This window comes from Oncorhynchus mykiss, chromosome 30 (assembly GCF_057628025.1).
Source record: "Oncorhynchus mykiss isolate SJ-2025 chromosome 30, ASM5762802v1, whole genome shotgun sequence".
In the NCBI taxonomy this organism is placed as follows: Eukaryota; Metazoa; Chordata; class Actinopteri; order Salmoniformes; family Salmonidae; genus Oncorhynchus; species Oncorhynchus mykiss.
The window spans coordinates 26,479,890-26,500,000 of record NC_143051.1 but is presented as its reverse complement, the minus strand read 5'-3'; the positions used below and the strand labels follow the sequence as shown (position 1 = coordinate 26,500,000).

Genomic DNA, 20,111 nt, shown 5'->3' with positions numbered 1-20,111 from the left:
TGTCCTGGCTCCTCAATCAGTTTTCCTCTCTGTGTACCATATAGAAACCAAGCAGTCTAATGACTGCCATGTCTGTTTTACATGAGCCAAACAAAATGGTCCATTTTATGTTGCTGTGTTTTCATTCTTTACCTGACACTCCTCTGTGCTGCCCATCAGTCCTTCTCTCATCTTTATTTTGGTACTGCGGAGTCCCCTTCTCATGACAGCGTGCTCAGTGTGATTGTCAGGGACCGACTGAGTGCTCTGTCACCAGCGGAACATGTTGCACAATATGTTTGTGTGTGTGTGTGTGTGTACGTGCGTGCAACCAGAGGAACGAGTACGGTGCGCTCTATGACCCACTAAGGAGCAGTTCTCAGTGTGAGGACAATGATGAGTCCCTACAACTACAGAGATGATTCTCTCCATTCTCTGTCTTTTAATCCCTGATGAAAGTCTGTCTGGAGTACTTCTCTGTCCTTGTGAGGAGGACACCATGTTTTGTGAGTGCTCTTAACCCTGCTCTGTGCTTTGTTTAGACTGGTGGGACCCTTCATTCTCTGTCTCTCTCTCAATTTAAATTTAAGGTGCTATATTGGCATGGGAAACATATGTTTACATTGCCAAAGCAAGTGAAATAAACAAAAGTGAAATAAACAATAAAAAATGAACAGTAAACATTACATTCACAAAAGAAAAAGACATTTCAAATGTCATATTATGTCTACATACAGTGTTGTAATGATGTGAAAATAGTTAAAGTACAAACAAATATAGGTTGTATTTACAATGGTGTTTGTTCTTCACTGGTTTTGATTTCTTGTGGCAACAGGTCACAAATCTTGCTGCTGTGATTGCACACTGTGAAAGTTCACCCAATAGATATGGGAGTTTATCAAAATTGGATTTGTTTTCGAATTCTTTGTGGGTCTGTGTAATCTGAGGGAAATATGTGTATCACGTTTTAGGCAAGACCCAGATGCAGACAGTGTCGAAGTATCAAAAGTGTATTACTAGAACAGGGGGCAGGCAGAACGACAGGTCAAGGGCAGGCAGAGGTCAGTAATCCAGATCAGAGTCAAAAGATACAGAACCGCAGGCAGTCTCAGAGTCAGGGCAGGCAGAGGTCAATAATCCAGGGCGGTGTGACAAGGTACAGAAAACAGGAGACAAAGGGCTGTGAGACATGGAAAAGACACATGGAAAGTGGGATGGATACGGCGGGTACAGGGCAACAGAGGACGAACAACAGAGGGGCTAATGACCTTAGAGATGGGGAAAGGGCCGATAAACCGGGGGGAGATTTTGCGGGGCTCCAACCGGAGGGGCAGATCCTGGGTGGACAGCAATACCTTCTGCCCGAGACGATACCGGGGAGTCGGGGTCCGGTGGCGGTCCGCTTGTTGTCGATACCTGGAGGTGGTCTTGAGAAGGGCTGACCGGGCTCTCTTCTAGGTACGACGACAGAGGAGGACAAATGTCTGGGCTGAAGGTATGCCAACCTCTTCCTCTTTCTCAGGGATGAGTGGAGGTTGATAGCCCAGGGAACACTCAAAGGGCGAGAGACCCGTGGCAGAACAAGGAAGGGTGTTGCGGGCGTATTCGACCCACACTAGTTGCTGGCTCGAGGTGGTGGGGTTGGCGGAGACCAGGCAGCGAAGTGTCATTTCCAAGTCTTGGTTGGCTCGCTCAGTCTGGTCGTTGGACTGGGGGCGGAACCTAGAGAACAGGCTGGCCGATTACCCAATGAGTGTGCAGAACGCCTTCCAGAACCGGAAAGAGAACTGAGGACCCCAGTCGGAGACCATGTCTACTGGGAGTACATGGATCCGGAAGACGTGCTGCACCATGAGCTGGGAGGTCTCTTTTTTTTTGCAGATGGTAGCTTGGCGAGAGGAATGCAGCTTTGAAAATCCGATCCACTACTGTCAGGATGGCAGTGTTACCATCAGATGGGGGGAGACCCGTGACAAAGTCCAGGGCTATGTGAGACCAGGGACTGTGAGGGACAGGCAGAGGTTGAAGGAGACCAGCCGGAGCTAGCCAAGGAGTCTTGTTCTGCGCACAGACCATGCATGCGGTGACGAACACGGAGACGTTGGGAATCATGGTAGGCCACCAAAATCATTGTCGCACAAAGGCCAGGGTCTGACAGGAGCCGGGGTGGCAGACAAGCCTGGAGGAGTGGGCCGAACGCTGGGACAGGACAGCCCCCAATTCGACATCCGAAGCATCGGCCTCCACCACGAACTGGCGGGACAGGTCAGGATGAACCAAGATGGGAGCTGTGGTGAAACAGTGTTTGAGATCCTGGAACGCTGGGGACCACGTGAACGGAACCTTGGGAGAGTTGAGTGCAGACAGGGGGGAAGCCAGGGTGCTGTAACCTCGGATAAAGTGCAGATAAAAGTTGAATCCCAGGAAACGTTGCAGGCTGGGGCCAATCCACCACTACTCTCACCTTCCTGGGATCTGTCTGTACACTACCTGCAGTGATGATGTAACCCAGGAAGGGGATGGGGGAGAGATGGAATTCACACTTCTCCGCTTTCACAAAAAGCTGGTTCTCCAGGAGGCGTTGGAGAGCCTGTCGGACATGTAGCACGTGTCCTTTGGCGGAGCGGGAGAAGACAAAGATGTCGTCGAGGTAGACGAAGACGAACCAGTTCAACATGTTGCGGAGAACATCATTAACCAGAGCCTGGAACACAGCAGGGGCGTTGGTAAGGCCAAATGGCATGACCAGATACTTGTAGTGACCGCAAAGTGGCCCGGGCCTTACTGAACACCTCCCGGAGGTCCTGGTACTCCGCGGGAATGACGGAGTACCGGCAATGGCAGCAACTTCCGAGCCCCCAGGCTGCGCTGACTTCAGGCACTGAGAGTGGCAGAACGGGCTCCAACCCATGATGGCACCAGCAGACCAGTCACTAAGGGGATTGTGTTGCAATAAGGGGATTGGCTCTTCTGCAGGTTTATTTCTCTGTAGGTGATGGCTTTTTTTATGGAAGATTTGGGAATCGTTTTCTTTTAGGTGGTTGTAGAATTTAATGGATCTTTTCTTGATTTGGATAATTAGCGGGTATCGGCCTAATTCTGCTCTGCATGCATTATTTTGTGTTTTACGTTGTACACTGAGGATATTTTAGCAGAGTTCTGCATGCACAATCTCAATTTGGTGTTTGTCCCATTTTGTGAATTCTTGGTTGGTGAGCGGACCCCAGACCTCTCTCTCTCTTTCACACACACACAGTGAGAGAAATTGAATGTTTAGAGAGGTGTGTGTGCATGCATGCTTGTCTGTGTTCCAACCTGTGTGTGTGACTGAAGTTTTCATACAGAATATTCAGGGGTTTTCAAGAATGAAAATACATCAGAAATGCCCCAAAGCAAATGATAACTTCAGAGAAAAAGTCCTTCTCAGATAGAAGTACACTGGTCTAAACTGAATATATCCTATTAGCTTTGTTGTGAAAGCCTGTCAGGATGCACGGAGGTGTGTGTGTGTGTGTGTGTGTCCTAGCCTATTTTCACATTAGGAGCTGAGAGGATTCCATCTCTGACTGAATACAGAATACAAGCAGCCTCACACTGTTTTCTATGACAGGGATTTGATGTTTGCTTAGTATCTGGTGATAAAAGCTGCTGGTGTGTTGGAGGGTAAAAACACACATGGTTTGATTCGGTTGTATCAAATCAAACTATTTTGGTGCTGAGATTGAGAATATTAACCAAGAGATGAAATCATTGATAATAACCTGTTTCTAATATCATCATGATGCATTGTATTCCTTTTTTTTAAACAGATTAAGTATTTGAATTGGGTATACACATATGCAGGTCTGAGCTCTTATGTACATTATCCTACAGGGAGTAAGCCGGGCAGCCATTGGACAGTTCTCAAAGTGGTACTTCCCTCCTTCCCATGCACACTCCAGACTATGTGTTATATTGCTGCCTGGCAACCAACTGGACACAGCCCAACTGCACTTTGTGTGTGTCTTATTTTATGTCTATGTGTGTGTTTGTGCACGTGTGAGCAAGCCTGTGTGGCAGGCCTTGTGTGGGAGTGTCCCTGACATTTACTGTGAGCATGTGCGTCTATGACAGCATGTTGTTGAGGGAATGTACGTTTTTTTTTCTCTCTCTCTCTCTCTCTCTCTCTCTTTGTGCTTGTGGGAGTATGTATATTTGGCGGGCTGAACATGCGGGGCTGCTTTTTCAGTAATGAATGCAAGTGTGTGTGTGTGTTTGTGTGTCTCCCAGTCACTCCAAACTCAACTCCAGTCTTGTTAAGAAATTCCACTCCACATAATTGGGTTGTCTTGGCGATCAAATGGCTCCATTCCCAGACTAGATCTCTGGGGATTAAAAAAACTTCTCAATGATCTGTCATCAATTAACTTCCTCAAGACTGACACTTTTACCATCGCACGCCTGGGTCAAAAAATAGAAAAAGAAATGTACTATACAAAAACGTCTCTATAGCTTTATGACACAGACTGAAAAATAATTAACTATGAATGCCTCAACAAGGCCTCTGGGTGAACTTTGTTAAATCACTTACTCTTTGGAAGGAACTGCAGAATGTTATTGGCCAACGATGTTGCACTCAGATTGGTGTGGGTTTTAAGCTCATAAAAAAGACCTAAGAATTTGGATTTCATTTGATGATGATGAATATTGAGTACGTATTATTTACAGTTCAGTCGAGTGTATGTGGTTGGAAGGATGCATTGTTAAGTTTTTTCAGGGGTTGTAACTGTGGATAGTGGACACCAGAACAGAGCATTCTCCAGCAATGTGCTTCTTCGTTTGTATACTCTCTTAGTGAAGGCCTGTGATACTGAGGAAATACTGAGTAAAGGCCCTTTTGCTGACAATTGCATAAATACATTTGAATCATCTCTTATCATTCATTCCAACCAATGTCTTCACATTATACATCTTTGTTATCATAGCATTATGTTTCTCAAATCGCCCTACCATTTACTCAACATTTTGAAATAATGCTTTTCCTTGATGCATTGTTTGTTTGTTGTTGTTTTTTCATAGAGGCCTCTAATCAATACTTGATATCAAAAGAAAAAGTAGTTCCTGGCTGTATTCCCCTGGCATGTGTCCAGGTCTGTATCCGTGGTGATGGTGGAGGAACTCAGGCCACCAGGCTTGGGGTGATGCATCATGGTCAGCTACATGGTGGGGTACAGAGTAAATACACAGATGTGACTGTGTAAGGAGTCCAATCTAAGTAGCCTTCATAACACCTTCATAACATTTCATAATGTCATTAACAACTGATTCAACCAGTGTTATTTCAGGTGGTTGATGACCTGAGATTATAAAGCCTAGAGGATGGTTGTAGAAGTTCCATCCAAAGCAGAGTGTTTGCCTCTGGGTCAAGACAGTTGAGTGGGTATCTGGAGTGAATCTTTCTATATTTAAATGGTCCAAATAAAACTTTATGAAGACTAATAATGTCTAAAGCATACTTTATGAAGACTAATAATGTCTAAAGCATACTTTATGAAGACTAATAATGTCAGAAGAATACTTTATGAAGACTAATAATGTCTAAAGCATACTTTATGAAGACTAATAATGTCTGAAGAATACTTTATGAAGACAAATAATGTCTGAAGAATACTTTATGGAGACTAATAATGTCTGAAGAATACTTTATGAAGACTAATAATGTCTGAAGAATACTTTATGAAGACTAATAATGTCTGAAGAATACTTTATGAAGACTAATAATGTCTAAAGCATACTTTATGAAGACTAATAATGGCTGAAGAATACTTTATGAAGACTAATAATGTCTAAAGCATACTTTATGAAGACTAATAATGTCTAAAGCATACTTTATGAAGACTAATAATGTCTGAAGAATACTTTATGAAGACTAATAATGTCTGAAGAGACTAATAATGTCTGAAGAATACTTTATGAAGACTAATAATGTCTAAAGCATACTTTATGAAGACTAATAATGTCTAAAGCATACTTTATGAAGACTAATAATGTCTGAAGAATACTTTATGAAGACTAATAATGTCTAAAGCATACTTTATGAAGACTAATAATGTCTGAAGAATACTTTCTGAAGACTAATAATGTCAGAAGAATACTTAATGAAGACTAATAATGTCTAAAGCATACTTTATGAAGACTAATAATGTCTGAAGAATACTTTATGAAGACTAGTAATGTCTGAAGAGACTAATAATGTCTGAAGAATACTTTCTGAAGACTAATAATGTCAGAAGAATACTTAATGAAGACTAATAATGTCTAAAGCATACTTTATGAAGACTAATAATGTCTGAAGAATACTTTATGAAGACTAATAATGTCTGAAGAATACTTTATGAAGACTAATAATGTCTGAAGAATACTTTATGAAGACTAATAATGTCTGAAGAATACTTTATGAAGACTAATAATGTCTGAAGAATACTTTATGAAGACTAATGTCTAAAGCACACTTTATGAAGACTAATAATGTCTAAAGCATACTTTATGAAGACTAATAATGTCTAAAGTGCCTTTGTCTTACATGGATTCCACAAATCACTATATGAATTTTTTGCATTATCAATGATTGTCATTTAGAAGTATATTTACGTTTAATTTTGTTTAACGTGAGCTAATAATACTGTAGCAGAATATATTATAAGGTGTGTGTGTGTGCAACCAGAGGAACGAGTACGGTGAGCTCTATGACCCACTAAGAAGCAGTTCTCAGTGTGAGGACAATGATGAGTCCCTACAACTACAGAGATGATTCTCTCAATTAGGACTAATTCTAAAAAGAAGTGTGCAGACAAAATATATTTAAAACCAGGTGTAACAGACTATAATATCAGTGAATGTGATGAGGGTGGAAAATAGGACAGGAGGGGTAAAAAATAGACAGGGTCCCCTTATGATAAACACCAAGTTTATGCTGAAAAGAAAAAAAAGAAAGATCCCAACCCCCCCTCTCCTCTGTCTGCCTCTCTCTATATTCTAGCAGCACACAGCAACACTCCTCCCTCCCTAGCCAATATAGTCAGTCAGGCTTCTGGCCCCCACCCCCACACCTCCCCCCTTTTACAGCCTGTCTGTCCTTCCTCCCTTAATGCACATTTCAGAGAAAAAAAATAAACAAAACTTAAACTAAGGGGATCCCCTTTCCCATTCTAGTCAGTAGTATGAGCCTGGCCGCTGTAACTCTTCGCCAGAAAGCCCTGCATTGTAGAGGAGAAAAGGGCTGTGCTGAGCTGTGCCTGCGCTGCCCATCCCCCACGCGCTGATAGCAAAGTTCTGCTGCTTTTGCAAGCAGAGAGAGGCTGCTGCTGCTAGGAGAGAACACGAGGCAGGCAGGCGGGCGGAGAGAATGAGGAGAGGGGGTGGGGAGGGAGAGAGGGAGAGAGCAGCAGAGTGGGGAAGAGGAGAGCGTGGCTGTTGTCATTTGATTATTTACTTTATTCTTTCTCAAAATCTCCTCTTGATTTATCCTATAGGCTATTCTACGAAACCACACACACATTTTCAACGGTTAATTTTGCTTTAGATATAGCATTATATGTAGGCTTTTTCAGTGGCTCACACTGTTTGTTTTCTCTCAATTTCTATTTCAATTTTGTTTTCTCTCTCACTCTGCTTTTCTCTTTTTTATCTTCACTTCCTGCTCTGTGACTGGCTCAGTCCATCCCCCATCCTTCTTCCCTTTTTCTATCCTTCTTTCTCTAGCTCTCTCTCTGTCTCTCAATTCAATTCCATTCAAAAGGCTGTATTGGCATGGGAAACATATGTTTACATTGCGAAAGCAAGTGAAATAGATAATAAACAAAAGTGAAATAAACAATAAAAATGTACAGTAAACATTACACACTCTCGCTCTCTCTCTCTCTCTCTCTCTCTCTCTCTCTCACACACACACTGTAATGTATTGCTTTCCTCTCCACATATCAAGCCCTCTGCTTTTGCTAGTTGTTTCGTTCTCTCAGCACATGGCAGGAGTCAATCCCAATCTTAATACTATGTAACTGTGTGAATATATTGTTGATACGATGCAATTATAAACATAGACTTATATTGTGTGTAGAATTATATAGTCTCCCAGTAACATATTCATATGTGTGTCTACTCTGTATAAAATGAAAACTAAATGCATTATAACTATGCAGATTGAAGCTTTAAGACAAATCTATATAGCCTGTAATGGAAATAATTTATGATTTACAGATTATGTGGTTGTCCACAAAATAGCCGAAATGCTGGGTGTTATGAATTATGTTCCATTTATAAGTCACATTATTTATCATGTTCTGCTATAGTCTCTCTAGGACTAGCTCTATAACCCCTTCAAAATAAACAGAATACATCCTTTATCCCTGCTTGTTGTAGCCTAGTCGCCTCCTACCTACTGGTTGAATCCGCTCCGTGTTTTGCGTTCATCTGAACGCTTCAGTAAAATGGCTGTGTCTCGCCAAGCCTCGTGCTGGTTTGGTCGGTTTCTTGCTCACACTCTCGTTCTGTAAGAGAAGCCTTCCCACATTCTCTGTTGGTTAATTTAATTCCCTGGATCCTTATTTATATTCTTCCAGTAACTTTCCAGTCGAATCGGAGACGGGAGTGGATGCCGGATTAGGTCCGGAGGTAGGGGGAATGATCCGGGACACGGGTACATTGTTATAAACAATTGTATTTATGTTCAATGCTATTCAGAGAGCTCGATTGTGAGTGACTCGCTGTGAGAGGCAGAGAGGGATATCATGGCCGCGCAGGTCGCTAGCGTCGCCACTCTCAACACTAGCCCGCCATCCGAACTTAAAAAGCCGGATCGGGACCCACTGGAGGAGTCGGTACCGGGAGAGAAACAACATGTAAATAAGGAACCGGGATCTGACAACGGATCTCCTGGACAGAAGGATCTGCAGGACGGGGCCGATGCTGGAAATGTAGGGGGAGGAGGGGAGCCTGACATGAAGAACGGGAATTCGTCCAGGGTGAATAATAATAACAACCAGAATGATACTGGGGGACCGGAGGGGAATAACCACTCCGGGATGGGCCATCACCACCAGGGCTCATTCCCTCCACCTCCTTACGGTTACAACCAGCACTACAGCCGGGGCCCTTTTCATCAACATGGCGGACAACAAAGCCCTGGCATGGCAGCTGCAGCGGGGCCGGCAGTGCAACCAGGTAACATGATGGACCCATACCCGCCCAACTCACACGAGCACGGCTTCCCCAACCATTTTAACAACTACAGCCCCTTCCCGAACCGGACTTCTTATCAGGGCCAAGGATACGCCATGAATTCCCCGCGTAATAACCAGCCCCCGGCGGCTGGGGGGCAGCCAGGCAAGCAACAGCCAGCAGGCGGAACTACAGCTATGGCTGCCTCGTACAATAATCAGAGGTATAACATAGGAAACCTACAACCCACGTCTACCCCGACTTTAAATCAGCTTCTAACGTCTCCCAGCTCAACGAGGACCTACCAGAATTACCCACAAGGAGACTATAGTAACCAGGAAGGGGCTAGCAAGGGAGCAGCAGATATGGCCAGCAGTCAGTATGGTGGGGGCCATCCGGGTTGGCAACAAAGGACCCACCATCCGCCTCCAATGAGCCCAGGGAACACGGGACCTGGGAACACGGGACCTCTGAACAGAAACCAGGTAAACTTTTCTCTCAGTACTGGTGCACTTTGAGCAAGTTGCAGATAGCTCTGTGTAGCAGTGAAGGGTTGCAATGGAACAGCCATTGCCCATGTAGCTTAGCTAGGTAGCTCTCTAAAATGGCTGCCTCTGTTTTCTCCTTACACCACCTCATTTTAGAGTATTTAAACAGAGAAACAAGCCATGTCTGTGCTAAAATACCAAACTCACTGAGCTGGTAAAGATGTGTAGCTTCTGCCTGGTCAGGGGCAAATGGGACACGTTTGAGAGGAGAAATTGGAAGGCTATAAATGTGTATTTTCCTTTCTTAGCAAAGCGTGTACTGTATAAAGCGCAATGACAGTTATTTCTCCAGCTAACGTTAGCTATGCCGCTAACGAATCACTGCTAAATGTATTTGTATGCTATATCCACTCCATGTAGCCCTGAAGTTTGTTGCAAGCTTTCACACCAATTTTAAACGGCAAGATGTAAATGACACATGACGTAAGATTATATTGGAATAGTTTGTTAGAAGCAAGCAGAACGAATTGTATAGCCAAAAGTACACCTGACTGTGGTCGACGTTTGTAAATGTAGCAAATAACTATCCTTCAGTTGGAACATTTCCCCCGCCAGCTTGTTATATTGTATCTTCTGATGATTGTTCCGATTGTTACATTATAGTTAACGACAGAGAGACGTTATATTTTGCCCCTGTATTCCGGAGTTGTCTCAGTACCGGTAGTAAACACGGCCAGTGATTTGAGAAGGAGCAGATTGCTTTGCTTTGGGATTTGAATTATGGAGGTAAAATCCTTCTGTCAAAGCCAGGAGACAGTTGGTCTTAGGTTGACATGCTAGCTGAGATCTGATTGGCTCCCCATCCCCTGCTCCTGGCCATTTGTAACTGCGTCCAATGTAACGCTGTAGAAATCACCCACATCAGCTCATGTACTCTGGCAGTGTCAAGATGACATTACGCATATAATTCACGCGCTTTAGCCTGTTTAACCGTCTGTGCATGACATTTAGCCTACTTGATATGCAAGCAAAATATGTTTGTATTGCGGTCAGCGTGCAGCGGCCTACATTTCAGCTGTAATGCGTGTGTCCAAGCATGCTAAATAAAATAACAATGTGCAAAATATACTTTATGGATGGTTTCATTGAACACATTATGTTGTGTAAGTCCCTCTGCAGTAATTTGCATGATGACTGTATTGCCTGCCACTCAAATAATACAGTACAGCTAAATTTGTTTAGTGTACATTTACGTAAAATCTCAGCTGTAGCCATGCAAAAATGCTGTGTTCATACTTATACATACATGCATGTACAGCTCCACAGGCAGATTGGAGATGTGGCAGACCTCTAGTGCTGATTCTGGAACAGCAGAGGGAGTAGGTGTGGCTGTTTCCCCCATGCTAGAATAGTGTTCCTAGCTGATCTAGGATAATCTTGTAGAGGAGAGACAGGAGTTATGTGGTTCTGTTTGAGAATCTGACTGGTGTTCTGTGGTTCTACAGTGTGTTTCAGAATGGGTTGTATTCTTTGAGAGAATCTGACTGGTGCGCTGTGGTTCTACAGTGGGTTTCAGAATCTGACTTGTTTTCTGTGAGGAGAATCTGACCTGTGTTCTGTGAGGAGAATCTGACCTGTGTTCTGTGAGGAGAATCTGACCTGTGTTCTGTGAGGAGAATCTGACTTGTGTTCTGTGAGGAGAATCTGACTTGTGTTCTGTGAGGAGAATCTGATGGCTGCAGTAATTGTAGTGTTTACAAGCAGCCAAGGTGTCAGCCAAGTGTCACTGCTTTGTTCACTGGGTTACTATGATTACTTTCACATGTGATGCTGCACAGTGTGTAACCATGTCAACAGACAAATGGTGTATTCCGGTTTTAGAATATCATCAACCACGTGTAGGCTAGCTATAGCGTTGACCTCCTGAATATTGAATAGCTAGGCCTATTTGTAATTTCTATCCATTGAAGTTTCGATGGAATTTGTTGATTTCCGTTTCTTGGCAATTGTCATTTGCCGTTGTTAGCCCTAAATGTTCATATAATATTCAACATTATAAAACATTATATCAACATTTTAAACAAGTTATTGGTTAGCACGGTAGTTCATTACCCTTTTTGATTACTGTACCACCATTTTAATTATTCAGTTTTATTATTCTCCCCACAGAGACTTGCATGATGCCTCGTGGAATACCTGTCTTAAAGACACCTATCAAATCAAATTTAATTTGTTACATGCGCCGAATACAACAGGTGTAGTAGACCTTACCATGAAATTCTTACTTACAAGCCCTTAACCAACAAAGCAGTTAAAGAAATAGAGTTAAGAAAATATTTACTAAATAAACTGAAATCATTTTTGTTATTATCAAATCACATAACACAAGAAAATTACATAACAATAACGAGGCTATGTACAGGGGATACTGGTACCGAGTCAATATGCGTGGGTATAGGTTAGTCGAGGTAATTTGTAAAGTGACTATGCATAGATAATAAACAGAGAGTAGCAGCAGTGTAAAAACAGGGCGAGGGGGGTCAATTTAAATAGTCTGGTGGCCATTTGATTAATTGTTCAGTAGTCTTATGGCTTGGGGGTTGACGCTGTTAAGGAGCCTTTTGGTCCTAGACCTGGTAGCTAGTTCATGCATCTAGCTACCAATCATGAAGCATGTTACATTTATTGTAGCATTCGTGTCAATACAATACAGCTTCAATGCTCTTCATTGTGGCAATGTCATATCAGCTAGTGTCAATTCAGTCAACAATGTAATGGCATTTTATCCTCTAGACGGTCAGATGCCGAGCAGTTGTCGTACCAGACGGTGATGCAACCGGTCAGGATGCTCTCCATGGTGCAGCTATAGAACTTTTTGAGGATCTGGGGACCCATGCCAAATCTTTTCAGTCTCGTGAGGGGAAAAGGTGTTGTCGTGCCCTCTTCACAACTGTCTCTCAACCTGCTCCATATCAGCCTTCGTCGATGTTAATGGAGGCCTGTTCGCCCCTCCTTTTCCTATAGTAAACTATCAGCTCCTTTTTGTCTTGCTCACATTGAGGAAGTGGTTGTTGTCCTGGCACCACACTGCCAGGTCTCTGACCTCCTCCCTATAGGCTGTCTCGTTGTTGGTGATCAGGCCTACCACTGTTGTGTCGTCAGCAAACCTAATGATGGTGTTGGAGTCGTGCTTGGCCACGCAGTCGTGGGTGAACAGGGAGTACAGGAGGGGACTAAGCATGCACCCCAGAGGGGCCCCAGTGTTGCGGATAGGCGTTGCAGATGTTTTTGCATACCCTTACCACCGGTGGGCGGCCCGGCGGATGTCCAGGATCCAGTTGCAGAGGGAGGTGTTTAGTAACCCAGGGTCCTTAGCTTAGTGATGAGCTTTGTGGGCACTATGGTGTTGAACGCTGAGCTGTAGTCAATGAACAGCATTCTCACATAGGTGTTCCTTTAGTCCAGGTGCGTAAGGGTAGTGTGGAATGCGATTGAGATTGCATCATCTGTGGATTTGTTGGGGCGATATGCGAATTGGAGTGGGTCTAGGGTTTCTGGCATGATGGTGTTGATGTGAGCCATGACCAGCCTTTCAAAGCACTTCAGGCTACTGACGTGAGTGCTACGGGCGGTAATCATTTAGGCAGGTTACCATTGCTTTCTTGGGCACAGGGACTATGTTGGTCTGCTTGAAACATGTAGGTATTACAGACTCGGTCAGGTAGAGGTTGAAAATGCCAGTGAAGACACCTGCCAGTTGGTCCGGGCATGCTTTGAGTACGCGCCCTGGGAATCCGTCTGGCCCTGTGGCTTTATGAATGTTGACCTGTTTAAAGGTCTTGATCTGATCACATTAGCTACGGAGAGCGTGATCAAACAGTCATCTGGGATAGCTGGTGCTCTCATTCATGCTTCAGTGTTGCTTGCCTCGAAGCAAGCATAAAAGGCATTTAGCTCGTCTGCTAGGTTCACGTCACTGGGAAGACCACTGCTGGGTTTCCCTTTGTAATCCGTAATATTTTTCAAGCCCTGCCACATCTGACGAGCTCTAGCCGGTGTGGTAGGATTAAATCTTAGTCCTGTATTGACGCTTTGCCTGTTTGATGGTTTGTCTAAGGGTGTAGCGGGATTTCTTATAAGCATCCAGATTAGTGTCCCGCTCCATGAAAGCGACAGCTCTAGCCTTTAGCGGTGCTGCTGTTGCCTGTAACCCATGGCTTCTGGTTGGGAAATGTACGTACGGGCACTGTGGGGATGACATTGTCGATGCACTTATTGATGAAGCCGGTGACTGCGGTGGTATACTCGATGCCATTGCATGAATCGTGGAACATAGTCCAGTCTGTGCTAGCAAAACAATCCTGTAGCTTAGCATGTGTGTCATCTGACCACTGCCGTATTGAGCGAGTCACAGTTACTTCCCGCTTTAGTTTTTGCTTGTAAGCAGGAATCAGGGAGATAGAATTATGGTCAGATTTGACAAATGGAGGGCGAGGGAGAGCTTTGTACACGTCTCTGTGTGTGGAGTAAATGTGGTGCAGTCCCCCCCCGCCCCCCCCTCCCCTCTGGTTGCACGTGACATGCTGGTAGAAATGAGGTAAAACGGATTTAAGTTTGCCTTCATTAAAGTTTGTTCTTTCTCTCAGGTGTTTGCAGACTCCTGTTAATTCTCCTCTATGCAGGCTGTGTAGTGGACAATTTAATACCCAGGACTGCAATTTGTGATTCATTCAGCCACGGTTCTGCATGTGGAGATGCTGGAGATTCAAAGAAATTAGAATTATGCAGTTTCAAGTGGCAATCTCCTCTGAGAGACTTGTGTTAAATCAAGTTATGTTGTTAAAATCCGATCTGTGATTGACAGATGTTATTCTTGAATTGTGCTGCTCACATAAACTCGTTCTCCAACGGTTGATACACCAGAATAGAAATGCTTTTGCCTCTCCTCAGCTCCCTAGATGCCTTTTCATTAATTTGCTGTGCCTGCCTAGGCTACAATATCACTATGTTACTGACTTTTAATGCCTTTAAGTTGTTTCTGTATTTGGTGTTCATGCATTTCTATAGATCTGTGTACAGAGTTCACCACTGTATTTCCCTGCTCTATGGCCAGGTTGTTAGGGGGGTGGTGCTGAGACTGTGGGACTTGGAGTAGATGGCAAAATAGTTTTTCCTTTCCGCTGTGCTTGCTCTTTTGGGGTCTCGTCTCAATTACGGCAAAGCACTTTGTGACAAATGTTGCTTTTAATTAATTAATTTATTGATTGATGGAGAAGCCAATTGCTTGATTAAGATCGGGTGAGGCAAAGATGAAGCTGTGAGAGATGTCTAACCTAATATCAGTGGGCTAATTGGTCCCTTTGGTTGTAAAGCCTAGCCTAACGGTTGACTCTGATGTCTGCCGACAAACAGACCCAGTTGTTTTCTGGGAGAGAACCACGTGTCAGGCTGAAATCAAATCTGGTTAGTGTCCATTTACTTTGACAATAAAAACCTTGAAATAATAGTATCTACCAACGTGGACATATGGTAGTGATCCAGACAGTACATTCAGTTAAAGGTTGTGTCTGTCTGTGGTATTGAAGTTTGACTGAGGGCCTTGATGTGATAGTGGACCAAAGTCCAAGTGAAGTCTCTGTTCGACCGGCTTTGGTCTGTTTCCCTGCACTATGAACTTGCCTGCCCATACTGACGGGTGATGACTTCAATTTGTGGAATCTTATAGGTAAATATTGATAGGAGCATGATTACTGATTTTTAAGGTGAATGTTGTCAATCTCTGCAACCAAGATGTACTGGAGAGGACCAGAGTTGAGAAACACTGCTGTAGCCGGTGAGGTGGTGTGCTGTGTAGCCAGTGGACTGGACAGGAGGTGTGTTCTACTGTATTCTGGCTGTGCATTCAAAGATTCTCTCCACTAATTTCTCTCCCTCTCTGTCTGCAGTGCTGAGTAGTGATTAGCCACACGGCCAGGACAGCACGCTGCCTCATAACACTCTGTTTGTGTGTGCACGCCCTGTGTGACGGGCTGGTGTGTGTGTGTGTGAGTGAGGGAGAAAGAGTAAGAGTGTCAGTGATACCCTGGGGGGGAGGGTGTTTTTGTGAATGATCTTTGGCTGCCTGTGACAGCTGTGTGTGTGTGTCCTTGGCAGTGTGTGTCTGTGTGTTCCTGTGTGGCAGAAGCCTCAGGAGGATCCTCTCTCAGTGACCTGCTCCACGTGCCACCAGCCATCCGTCTCTTCTCTTCAGTAACACGGTACTGAAGTCTTTCTCCATCCCTGAAACAACAGTCTAGGAGGTGGCGCAAACGAAGAATAGTCTCTCCCGTCTTCATTTATTTACTGTGACCCTACATTATTCTCTCATTCCACACGTTGTGTCCACCGTTGTTACCTACCATCATCAGTTCACTTTGTACCTGTTTTTCCCCATCCTCAAAACATTCACTCTCCTTGTACTTGTACCAGCCACTGCCCTTAGAGCAGCGGTATGGGATTGGGACCATGCTAGTGGTCTACCACTAGGTGAAGCATACAAGGTGTGCAGCTTAAGACATAAATGCTAGCATTTATTTAAGACTACGCACAAAAAAAGAAAAAAGAAAGGCAAACTCATTGAAAATGTAGTCAAATTCCTCTTTCCTCTTGTCTCTCCATGTTTGGACAAAATGTCAAACTTGGGCTGTTACTCTGGTCCAGGTTGGAATGTACAGCTAATTAAAGCATTGAATTGTAAATTTTTTTTTTTTTTTAAATGCACTAGATTAGAATATGCTTCTCTCCTAGCTAGCGCGGCGCTGCAGACTTTATTTGCATAACGTATTGTGTGTTTTATGGAGAAACAGGTTAACCTTTAAATGTGTGGCTGTTGAGGGGGGAATGGCGTCTCAGTTGTTGATTCTGGGGGGGTAGGTAGATTGTTACTTTACCTCACATCGTTTCATACACAGCTCTGCTCAGGACTTAGGCTAGCTCTCTGTGCTAAAATGACATTGGCTTCATGAGGGGTGGGAAAGCAGACGTTGGAGGGTTTTCTTGCAATGCATTTTGGGGAATAACATCATTGACCAGGTTAAAGTTAAATGGTACAGTTACTGGTAGGGCAAGGCAACTACCATTTTCTTCTGAAACCTGTTAGTACCGTTTCTCCTTGGGTCTCGGCCTCCACCAGCATGTAGTCCAGGTCCAGGTGTAGGTGTGGCAGGCTGCAGCGTTTATCTCCTGCCATGCACCAACCTCTCCACAACCCCAGAATTTGCATGCCTCAGGCCTAACTATGGCTTAACGAAGTGTGTGTATCGCTAACTGTTGGTGCTTCGTTCCATTGAAGCACTGGATGTGCAAATTCACCAGTCCAACGGTTCTAATCCCCCTCTGAGGCAGGCTTACCTACACTGGCGACCAACTACCGGTACTTGAGTCAGTTGAGACTAGGGGGAATGACATCACTGTCAGTCAGGTGTTGTGTGACTAAGAGTGTTAGTGGGTTAGGCTTGTGACCCAGCCAGTTCCTTAAGCACCTTCTGTTCCTCTCTGCCTGCCTGGCTTGGCCCCGCTGGCTTTGTTCAGATGGTTATTTCAGGCATGTAAATGGTAGTATAGTGACTGAGTGACACACTTATACAGTAAGGTGTCATCCATGCCAGGCCACTGTGGTCATCGTGGCTGATAGTCAGGCTGGTATAAACACTGAGGACATCATCTGACCTGTGGCCATATGGCTGGGACGTCATGGTATTGTCTTACCTCTTTGGCTGATGCATAAAACAGGCCCACTCTACGGGTTAAAATAAAGGTTAGCCTAATGTGCCACATTGATTTTAACCACTAACCCTAACCATGACATTACCCCTAAAACTAAGCCAAAATAATTCCTCATTAGCTGCTTATATGTCTTCACTTCTGGGTTGGTGGCAATGGCGTGGCCAATGAAATTCGAGCAGAGGTGGGACGTTGGTTGACCAATCAAAAAGCAGAATTATTCTAATCTTGGGTTGTACTCTATGGCGTGAGCCTGTTTCATTTCTTCCTCAGTCCAACCACCAGCACCCCCAGCCTCACTTCAAGTCAGGAATGGTGATCTGGCTAGAAGATGGGTCTGACAGTAACAGGTTAATGTTCTGCAGTGAAGGGTCTTGTTCAATATCTTCTATCATTGACCTAATACTAATACCTAATCCTTCTGCCTATAGAAGAAGGAAAAAGTCGGAAACAAATACCAAAAAAAAAAAAAAAAAATTATTAGATTTATTTAACCATTTAACTAGGCAAGTCAGTTAAGAACAAATTCTTATTTTCAATGACGGTTCAGGGGCAGAACGACAGATTTTTACCTTGTCAGCTTGGGGGTTAGATTTTGCAACCTTTCGGTTACTAGTCCAACGCTCTAACCACTAGGCTACCTGCCGCCCCATTTCCTCTGTCAAATGGGAGAATTATTTGTTGTCGCTGAATAGATAGAAGAAAGTCAGACAATTTGATCTGTAATATTGTGTTTAGTGTGTGACGGCGACCGCTTTGTTCTTCTCTCAACCTAAGCCAGACAGTACTTTGCAGACCATATTTGGTTAATACTACATTTGAAGAAGGGTAGCCTATCTAGTCTAATAGCAGAGTTCAACATCCAGGTGGTTTGTCTGGCCCGAATGAAGAAAATGACTAGGCCCCTCTGGATCAGCTCACAGGGAAGAGAATGGTGATCATAAGAGCCTCCCATCTTTTATGTAGGTTTTAGGCTCAGAACTTAAGGCCTGGTAACCCTGTTTCATCCCGTTCGCATCCAACGGGGTTGAAATGAAGCGTTTTTAATCTGTGGGGTGTGTGACCTGTTGTAGTTTTGTTTTGTTCTGTAGATCTTTAGAGTTCTTGCGAACTGCTGGAGGAATATCTCTGTGTGTGTGTACTGCTGTATTAGCTGTGTGGTGCCTCAGACTCTCTGTCCACGTGTGTGTGCTCAGACCATAGGAGAGTAAGCAGGAGAGGTTTTTCTTGTTTAATTCCAGAGTCATGTGGCGGTCAGCTTGGAGTTCTAACCACTGCTGTTGTGTGGCAGGCCAGAACATGGCATGGGTTTAACTTTCCTTTTGTTTACATTTAGCTCTTTAACTGATATGGATGGTTGCAGACCCGCTCAGTGAAATTACTATTTGGCCCACCAGACATAATATTTTCTTTTAAAAATCAACGGGTAAATCGACTGTTAATAGACATTGTTTTTCTTAGCGGTTACGTTAGTTTGTAAAGTGTTTCACCAACTCTTGCTTTAGGCCTGTGATAGTCCGGGGAACAGGGATGGCATACTGACATACTGGTATAGAAAGTGTTCTTATGGTTGTTCTTGCTCCTCTCTTCATACACTTTTGTGAGTATTCTTTTTCCTTAGCATGTGTGAACACTCATTGGATTAGGCCTGTTCAGTAGGTTTGCAAGTTATTTCTTAGGCTCGAAGTAGCTGTTCTAAGTACCTTAACGTCCGTGTTTGATTGATATACTCAAAGCCAACCATGAAGTCATGGGGTGTAAGTGACAGTGATGGCCGTCTAAGGGGGCCCCTGAGTGCGGGGGCCCCTGAGTGAGTGTGTCGGTGTGTGCAGGGCTTTACAACAGAACAATAGTCTGTGTAGATCCTAGGCCATGTGGAGGATTAAATTATCAGGACTTGTTTATCGTCAGCCCCAAGCCCATCTGTTTGAGTCCACCGTGACACACACAGACCAGTATCATCAGTCCCTCCACCACCCTCAAAGGCCAAGAGTGTTCTGGCTTTCCTCTATGCAGATTAGCCATGTGCTAATTGCATTTATTTATTTTTAGGGGGAAAGAGGAAAGAAAGGAGGGAGGAGTTTCCTTAAAGCGATTGATTAGATGACTGGGCAGAGAGCAAGGGAGGGACAGTGTGTGAGAGTGTGGAGTCGAGAGGGAGGGACAGAGGGGGACAGTGTGGTGGAGAGGGGGACAGAGTGTGGGGAGCGCTGTATGACATTTGACATGTCTTTATTCTTTTGGAACTTCTGTGAGTGCATTGTTTACTGTACATTTTTGTCTACTTCTTGCTTTGGCAATATTAACAGATGTTTCCCATGCCAATAAAAGCCTTGAATTGAAATTGAAATTCAGAGGGACCGTGCGGGGGGAGAGAGAGGGAGAGAACCGTGTGGGGTAGAGCGAGAGAGAGCGGACCTTCTGGGGTAGAGCGAGGGAGGGAGAGAACCGTGTGGGGTAGAGCGAGGGAGGGAGAGAACCGTGTGGGGTAGGGAGAGAACCGTGTGGGGTAGAGAGAGGGAGGGAGAGTCTCTAGACTGTCATAAACCTTTGAACGTCTCCAGCCACTATCTTTTTACTGTCGTTCTCACCAGTCAGTTTAGAAGTGAACACACTTGCACATGATCTCAGAATGCAGGCTACACAACAGCAACAAACATGCCTCTGCAAACTCATCTGATCTCACAA

The 20,111-nt window shown here is 44.2% G+C and overlaps 1 protein-coding gene across 4 annotated transcripts in view; it reads left to right on the top strand.

Moving 5' to 3' along the window:
- Positions 1 to 20,111, top strand: part of LOC110488185 (AT-rich interactive domain-containing protein 1A) — a 68,404-nt gene that overhangs the window by 6,898 nt on the left and 41,395 nt on the right. For 2 of the 4 annotated variants that reach the window (XM_036971646.2, XM_036971645.2), the window contains exon 1: positions 7,408 to 9,659. The exons of the other annotated variants lie outside the window; for them this stretch is intronic. In XM_036971646.2, the coding sequence (XP_036827541.2) occupies positions 8,745 to 9,659 (915 nt within the window). In that variant the 5' untranslated portion in view covers positions 7,408 to 8,744. Of the gene's footprint in view, positions 1 to 7,407; positions 9,660 to 20,111 lie in introns of those variants that run through there. 4 annotated transcript variants of the gene reach the window in all.